The sequence below is a fragment of the Protomyctophum parallelum genome (genome assembly GCF_964188405.1).
Source record: "Protomyctophum parallelum genome assembly, chromosome: 21".
NCBI lineage: Eukaryota > Metazoa > Chordata > Actinopteri > Myctophiformes > Myctophidae > Protomyctophum > Protomyctophum parallelum.
Window position 1 is genome coordinate 37,666,238 of NC_139713.1, and position 7,945 is coordinate 37,674,182.

The following is a 7,945-nucleotide window of genomic DNA, read 5'->3' on the forward strand; positions in this document are numbered from 1 at the left end:
TTCCATGACAGCATAATCGTTGCTGTAGGCCAGGGCCATATTTCAAAATCGTATGTTTTTTTGTTTTTGTTTTGTAAATTAATGCCATGGGGAATATGACCAAAAACGAATTACTGTACTCCCACTTTTTGAGGGCCTCCTTAATCCCAGCTTTGAGGGATTGTGTGAACACAGTCCTTACTTCACACAAGTGTGATTTTTTACTTTAATACCGTGATGTGACAATAAAGTTGTCACACAAAAGTAGTGGAAAATATCCGATCTACAAGCTGTCACGCTGGACAAGACCTACGCTGTAGACGCTATGAGTGTTTTGCGGCGGAAGTTGTGGGATTTTGGCAGAAGTAGCGTGAATAGTACCAAAAATATCGTATCCGGGTGAAATACATTTGATGGATGTTCCGGCTCAACACTTCTGGCGATACCGTCTCTGCCTTAGGTTGTGACCTGGCTTATTGTCTCTTCGCAGATGAGTAAGGCTGTGACCGAGGCTAACAAGCTGTGAGCTTGTAGATTGGCTACTTTCACGTTTAGGCTTAGGAATGTGACAAAAACAAAAACATGAATTCAAGTCTCCATGGGGTAATAGGAAAAAAAGGGCATTTTGGGGGTGAACTATCCGTTGAAGCTGTCAGTATCATGTCCAGGTGCCGTGGTCCCAGAGGGAGGCAAGGTTGTGATCGACAGCTCCAAGCTGGACGCCTCCAACCTCCTGGGAAGGATTCCGCTACCTCAGCGACAGAGGCACCAGCTCCTGTACTATGTGACGTCCCTGCCGCGACACGGGGTCCTGACGACAGGGGCGTACAACCTCACCAGGTATAGCATACTGTCCTTTAGTGGTTCTCACACCTTTTCATTCCACGACCATTGGCCAAATGATTACATTTTTGTTTGACACAAAGTAATTAAGACGAGTTTTGGGGACTATTTTTTTTTATAAAAATACACAATGGCTTCCTATTATGACCACTATACCCGATGTAATGCGATGTGCAAATATGTAAATCTTATTCAAATTCAATTCGTCGTCTCAAGACACTTTACATGTAGAGCAGAGGACCGACAGAGATCCCACCCTGGGCAAGTCATTTTGCGACGGTGGTATAACAACAATCACTTTCTCCCACACAGGGAGCAGCTCCAGTTTTCCCAGCACACCCTGGAAAAGTTCGGCCTCGTATACACCCACGACGACTCGGAGACGAGGAACGACAGCTTCACATTCTGGGCATGGGTGGCTCCGTTGGACCCCTCCTCCTCCCCCTACTCCTCCTCCTCCTCCTCCTCTTCATTCCCTACGTATTCCATTTCAACTTCGTCTCCGGACTCGGGAGAGCTGGATGACCTCCTGGCGTTGACAGACACCTTCAACATAACGGTGACCCCCGTCAATGACCAGCCGCCACTCAGCAGGACCAAATCTCCCCCCATGAGGGTGTTAGTGGGGGAGACGGTCACGCTGGGCCCGGAGAACCTTCAGGTACACCAAGCACACATACATACATACATACATACATACACACTGGGCCTGGAGAACCTTCAGGTACACCAGCATGACACCAAGCACACATACATACATACATACATACACACTGGGCCTGGAGAACCTTCAGGTACACCAGCATGACACCAAGCACACATACATACATACATACATACATACATACACACTGGGCCTGGAGAACCTTCAGGTACACCAGCATGACACCAAGCACACATACATACATTTAACAGGGGGTTCACACATTGTTCAATGCCATGGACAACTCAACTCAACGCAGCGTGAGCTTGTACATATAGGCAATTTTTTCTTATTATGGTTTTATTTTATGTATTCATTTTAGGGGTGCTTTCCCCTCTAACCCATTCTGAACGGGAACCCATTTTGGTGTCAGCATCATGTCGTGCTTTAGCTATTTAAAAATAGCAGATCTACAAGCTCATATCGCACCACCGAGTGGCGCGATACGAGCTTGTAGGTCTGCTATTTTTTGAAAAATCGAAGAACGACTGACATTTTTAGAATCTGATCTCAGGTCAGAATGGGTTAATCAGACCTGTGTGTGTCCAGTGGAAACCTCGTATGAATCTGATCTCAGGTCAGAATGGGCTAATGCATGGCTTTCTGAAATTAGAGATCCATAGTGTCAGAGTACCCCCTGTCCCTTTAGTTCCCCTATAAAGAGATCCATGTATATGTCATTCCTCGTCCCTTTTATGCCCATACTGTACGTATATGGAGATCCCTGATGTTACCCCCATTGTCCCCATGTATGTGTATTGGTCGGCTCGGCGGTTCTGGACATAACCGCCCAACTGGCGGTCATGGCCGCATTTAGAAAAGCACTGGCCTAATACGTTTAGCAGAGCGTGCGTTTAGCATACGTAGCAGAGCGTACGTTTAGCAGAGCGTGCGTTTAGCATACGTAGCAGAGCGTACGTTTAGCAGAGCGTGCGTTTAGCATACGTAGCAGAGCGTACGTTTAGCAGAGCGTGCTTGTGACGGGAAGTTGGATTGATCTTTCAAAGCGTCAGGAAAACAATCTGGGTGGGGATAGTGAATGAGTAACACTGACCCAACTTAACCCCCATCAACACTGACCCAACTTAACCCCCCAACAACTGAAAATGTAATTTCAGACGGGGCTCAAGTACGAATGACTTTTATGCTACATCCTACTGTAGTGCGCCCATCAGCATGGCTTTGAACTTGTCCAGATCCACCTTCTTCATGATGGAGACCTTGTGCTTCTTCTTAAGCATGTCTAGATAGTCCAGCACCATCATCCCTCGGGTGTTGGTACCGTCCAGTTCCACCGTTACCGCAACCTGTTCACTTTCCGTCACAAAGGTGTCGTCTATAGCCGCAGCTATGGCGTAGCAGTCGCAGGGGGTGAAGCCCACTCCTGCACACATTTCCTTCTGGAAGCGCTCCAACTCCAAACACACCTTCATGGTGTGTTTGAAGATCTTCTTCATGAACCGAGCTTTCTCGGTGTCTTGAGCCAACCAGGCGTCACAGAAGGACCATGATAGGTTGTTATGGCAGGCAAACTCCCAGCAGGCGATGTAGGTAGGACAGCAGAACTGGTTCAATACGATGTAAGCGGCCTCGGGGTCCGCCGCAAAGTTAAACTCCCCGCACACTGTGGTGTTGCCCCTGGACTCGGTGTTGCCTCCCATTAAATAGAGTGCCTTAAGTTTCTCCGGGAAGGACGGGTCCAGCTTCACGGCCAGGGCCAGGTTAGTGAGCGGTCCTGTGGCCACCAGAGTCACCTCGCCGGGGTCGCCGCTGACCATCCTGATCATGGCCGCCACGGCGCCCTCGCTCTGCAGCAGCTCCAGGCCCGGCGCCTCCGGGTCGGGGGCGTCTCCGAGCCCGTCCTTCCCGTGGAAGTCGGCGGCGCGGCGGACGCGGCCCAGCAGGGGCTCTGAGCTCCCGCGGTAGACCGGGACGTCCATCCTCTTGCAGACTTTGAGGACGCGCAGCGTGTTCCTGCAGACGTCCTCCAGGGCCGTGTTGCCGTGGGTGCACGTGATCCCCAGGACGTGCACGTTGGGCGCGGCCATGGCTATCATGAGGGCCTGGGCGTCGTCCACGCCGGTGTCCACGTCAATCAGCAGCTTCTTCATTCCTTCTGGGCGACCAAACTCAACAGACATCAAATAGCCTTACTTTGTACCTCTGTTGACAGCGCTGGCCTGTGTCAACTATATACTAGGAGGCCAGTCTATGAAATCCTATGGATGACATCGGGGATCTCCATATATGACTTATTTAGGTTTTTGTGGGGCGCTATAGCCCCTCCAGTGCATGGCTTTTGAAGATTACATCATATGGCAGCCAAGTGTATGGACTTTAATGTTTGTTTAGAGCACTTATGACGTGAACCGTTTGCCAGCCAAGTCTATGGACTTTAATGTTTGTTTAGGGAACTAAATGACAACGTAAGATGACGTGTTGCCGATATAAATACGTGTGATTTGTTGTTGGAGAACTGCTGATCCGACTGACTTCACACCGGGCCTATAGTTATTACAATAGAACAGAACAGAATGGTGTCAGATCTGGTTGTTCTGGTGGAACAGAGTCAAAACAAAACAGAACTAGAAAAAGTGCCCTTCCGGGCACAGGTCTCCACCAGGTTATCCACAGATCCGTGCAGTTAGAGGTAAAAACACTTTTCGGCCAGTTATAGTGCCACCTTGAGGCTGAGTTGAAATTGTTCATGTGGCATTTCGTCCTCGGCCTAGTGGGAATGTGGGTGCACAATTTCACGGAAATCACGCGATGTGTTCATGATTTGCAGCATTTTGTTTGAAACTGAGCACTCCTGTGAACTTTGGAAGCCAATCTTAACCAATCAGGATGGAGTCTGATAAATCTGAAAGACCCGTTTCGTTGAATGGCTCTAGAGAGACTGTGTACCAATTTGCGTGATGTTTGGACAAAATCTGTAGGTGTACTGTGCAAAAACTTGTTTTGCACAAAGCGGCCTCCTGGTGGCGCTATAACAGGCCGTTCTGGAAAGTTTGGGGCAGAGGTTCATGGTTGGCATCCAGGGAGTGTGTGTGCAAAATATGGCATCGAAAAACTTGTTTTGCACAAAGCGGCCTCCTGGTGGCGCTATAACAGGCCGTTCTGGAAAGTTTGGGGCAGAGGTTCATGGTTGGCATCCAGGGAGTGTGTGTGCAAAATATGGCATCGACCGGGTTAACGGTGGCCGAGATTAGCTGTTCACGGACACACGGACACACGGACACACAAACGGACGGACGGACACGCGGACGGACGGAGTGCAAAACATACTCTCCCCACATGCCTTCGGCCTGGTGGAGACAACAATACAGAGTCTATAGCTGAGGTTCTCAAATCTCAACCTTTTGTAACTCAAGCCCAACTGGGAGGGCTCATGTACTAAAATAATTGTAATACTGAGAGTATATAAGTCATTTGAAATGCTTACTATAATATTCAACTAAACTAACTAAATCTTATTTTAAATGCATTGCAAAATGGTAGGTCAACGTCATTAGGCTTCCATAATGCACGGAAGCAAAATTAACTACTGGTCTTCAGCACATTCAAAATACGTGCAAATTGGTGTGACAGGCCTGCAAATCACTGTTAAATACTTAATTGGCACATATCAGGGGGCACGGTGGCACAGTTGGTAGTGCTGTCGCCTCACAGCTAGAAGGTCCTGGGTTCGATTCCCGCTCGGGACGCTGTGGGTGCTGGCGGCGTGTTTCCTCCTCCGCGTCATCAGTGCCCATACCCGAAGGCGGGGTTGGCGAAAGGGCCTTTCTGTGTGGAGTTTGCATGTTCTCCCCGTGTCCCCTAGGGTAGGTACCCTCACAAAAAACATGCAGTAATCCTGGTCACTAAACTGCCTCCCCCTGGCCAGCCGGGGCGCCTGATGGAGGGGAAAGGAACTGGTTGGAATAACGTGTTCCTTCCACACGCTACGTCCAACCAGGGAAACTAGGTTGGTGGAGGGTGTGTAGAGCCCAGGATCACATTAGATGATTGACACAGGGGTGAAAAATGGGTTACAAAATTGGCACATATCTCTGCTAGTTAAAAGCATCAGTTTATTAAGATATGACATAAGTGGCTGCAAAATCGAAATGTGTAAAACAAAACGTACATCTCAGATCTACGTACATCTCAGATTAAATTGTTACTATTGTTACTTCAATTGTTACTTGTTACAATTGTTACCTCTGCGGCCCACTGGGGGAGCTCTGAGGCCCGGTTGAGATGTTTGTGCAGTACAGTCTCACATTCTGCAGGATAGTGTTCATATTTGCAAGCTGTGTTAGCTGCAACATAAGAAACCTAGCGAACATTTGATCGACAAGCTCACACCGCGTTATTTCAAATAGATAGAGGGTGAAAAGGAGGGCAAGAACAAACTCTTTTTGAGATTGGGGTCGGTGCAGGCCAAATACAAAACTGATATCGCAACGTGTGTTCTTCTGAAAACTGTTAGGATTTAGAGGACATTTTGTAGAATCGGCCTCATGTCTTCTTGGGGTTTGGGTTTAATTGGTCAATGGCCAAGTAACTTCTCCTACTAATTGCAGGTTGACGACCACGATACCCCTCCGGAGGAACTGCATTACAGCGTGATCAGTAAGCCCAACAATGGATACCTGACTCTGGGAGCGAGACCAGAGCCTGTCACCTCCTTCACCCAGTATGACGTCAACCACGGCAGGCTGCACTTCATACAAAAGGTCAGGGGACTACTGGTGGGCCGTGAGGATATTGAAAACGGGCCCTCAAAATGTTTGGCAAAACACTAATAATCTTAGATCATTTCTGTCTGTGGTTGGAGAGTGTGGAGGTAATAACATAAATTCATTAACCCATTCTGAACGGGTCTGACGGGTCTGAACGGGATCTACAAGCTCATACGAGCTTGTAGGTCTGCTATTTTTGAAAAATCGAAGAACGACTGACATTTTTTAGAATCTGATCTCAGGTCAGAATGGGTTAATCAGACCAGTGTGTGTCCAGTGGAAACCTCGTAGGAATCTGATCTCAGGTCAGAATGGGTTAACACATTTGGCACCGTTGCCATAGATCTTTGGCAATTGATAAATAGTGCCACGCTCCCCGCCAATTGGTCTTTTATAGTGTTTATGATAAATCATAACAACTTAAATAATAGCTATCCATATCCTTATGTATTTTCTTTGTGCTTTCCCCGCCTCCCACCACTAGGGGGAGCCCTCCACGGGCGTGTTCTACTTCAACGTGACCGACGGTCACCACGGGCCGCTCTATAAGCTCTTCACGCTCGTGGTGACGCAGGCGGCCGTGTCCATGGCCAACAACAGCGGCCTGTGGCTGGTCCAGGGCCGGAGCGTGGCGGTGGTCCTGACCCCCGCTCACCTGGCCGCCCACACCAACGGCCAGCAGCCCGCCGACGTGGTCTACGCCGTCACGGCGGCCCCGCGGCACGGGCGCATCATCATCAACGACCGCAAGGTGGCCACCTTCCGGCACGAGGACGTGGCGTTCGGCCGCGTCGTCTACCACATGACCGACCGCGGCGCGTCCCAGGACAGCTTCACGGTGTCGGTGTCCGCCACCTCCCCCGGCGTGGTGTATAACACGTTGGTGGGCCAGGTACAGTTACAGTGTAACGGTGGTTCCCACACCTTTTCATCTCGAGGACCCCCCAAATTGACACTAATTAGGCCATTTTGAGCTTGTAGATCTGCTATTTTCACGACCTTTTATAGGGCTTAGTCAGCTTCTTTTTTTCTTTTTACAATTTACAATTTAGGCATCTAGCAGACGCTCTTAATCCAGAGCGACTTACATTTAAGCAAGAACAAAAGCATGGGAATACATCACATAAAAGCATTTATCATGAAACATGCGTAAGCTAAGAAAGTAACAGTGGAATATCTATATAATGAAACTATACATACACTATACATATAAACTATACATATTTACTACTATGCTATACATATGTACTATGGCGTGCTATGACTATATACAATACGATTATAGTGCTGTCTACATAACATGCTATAAGTCTGTGTCAAATTCTATCTAAGCCAACAGAAATGCTATCTAAGGGGTTAGGGTAAGTGCAGCATCAGAGTCAACTCTAGTGTCACGTTACAGGTTTGAAGGTGTAAAGTAGTGGGTGAATTGTGCATTTCCGTGCAAGCTCCATCGTTTTTAAGTGGTTAAATAAAAATGTCCCCTTCCTCCCCCCCCCCCCCCAAATGGAACCGTGCATGGAGCAGGTGGTGAATGTGACGGTGCAGCCACTGGTCTACCTGGGGGGGTCGGTGCGCGTTCCCAGCGGCGTGGCTGTGAAGCTGAGCAAGGCTATGATAGATGCCTCAGAGCTGGCTAGAGTCAGCCACGCAGACCCCGTGTTTGAGGTCCTTTCTCCTCCCAAACACGGGA

General features: G+C 48.7%; 2 protein-coding genes across 2 annotated transcripts in view; one reads left to right on the top strand and one right to left on the bottom strand.

Annotated features, from left to right (window-relative positions):
- Nucleotides 1–7,945, top strand: part of LOC310878991 (chondroitin sulfate proteoglycan 4-like) — a 47,351-nt gene that overhangs the window by 36,627 nt on the left and 2,779 nt on the right. Inside the window, exons 19-23 of the mRNA XM_083793407.1 lie at nucleotides 648–819; nucleotides 1,135–1,483; nucleotides 6,094–6,246; nucleotides 6,737–7,144; nucleotides 7,780–7,945. The exon at nucleotides 7,780–7,945 is cut by the window's right edge and continues 11 nt beyond it. Of these exons, the coding sequence (XP_083649533.1) occupies nucleotides 648–819; nucleotides 1,135–1,483; nucleotides 6,094–6,246; nucleotides 6,737–7,144; nucleotides 7,780–7,945 (1,248 nt within the window). The remainder of the gene's footprint in view (nucleotides 1–647; nucleotides 820–1,134; nucleotides 1,484–6,093; nucleotides 6,247–6,736; nucleotides 7,145–7,779) is intronic.
- Nucleotides 2,680–3,636, bottom strand: LOC310879630 (inosine-uridine preferring nucleoside hydrolase-like; the record flags this gene model as incomplete). The annotated part of the gene is made up of 1 exon (XM_083794400.1): nucleotides 2,680–3,636. One exon carries the CDS (start codon nucleotides 3,634–3,636, stop codon nucleotides 2,680–2,682), a length of 957 nt encoding a protein of 318 aa, XP_083650526.1.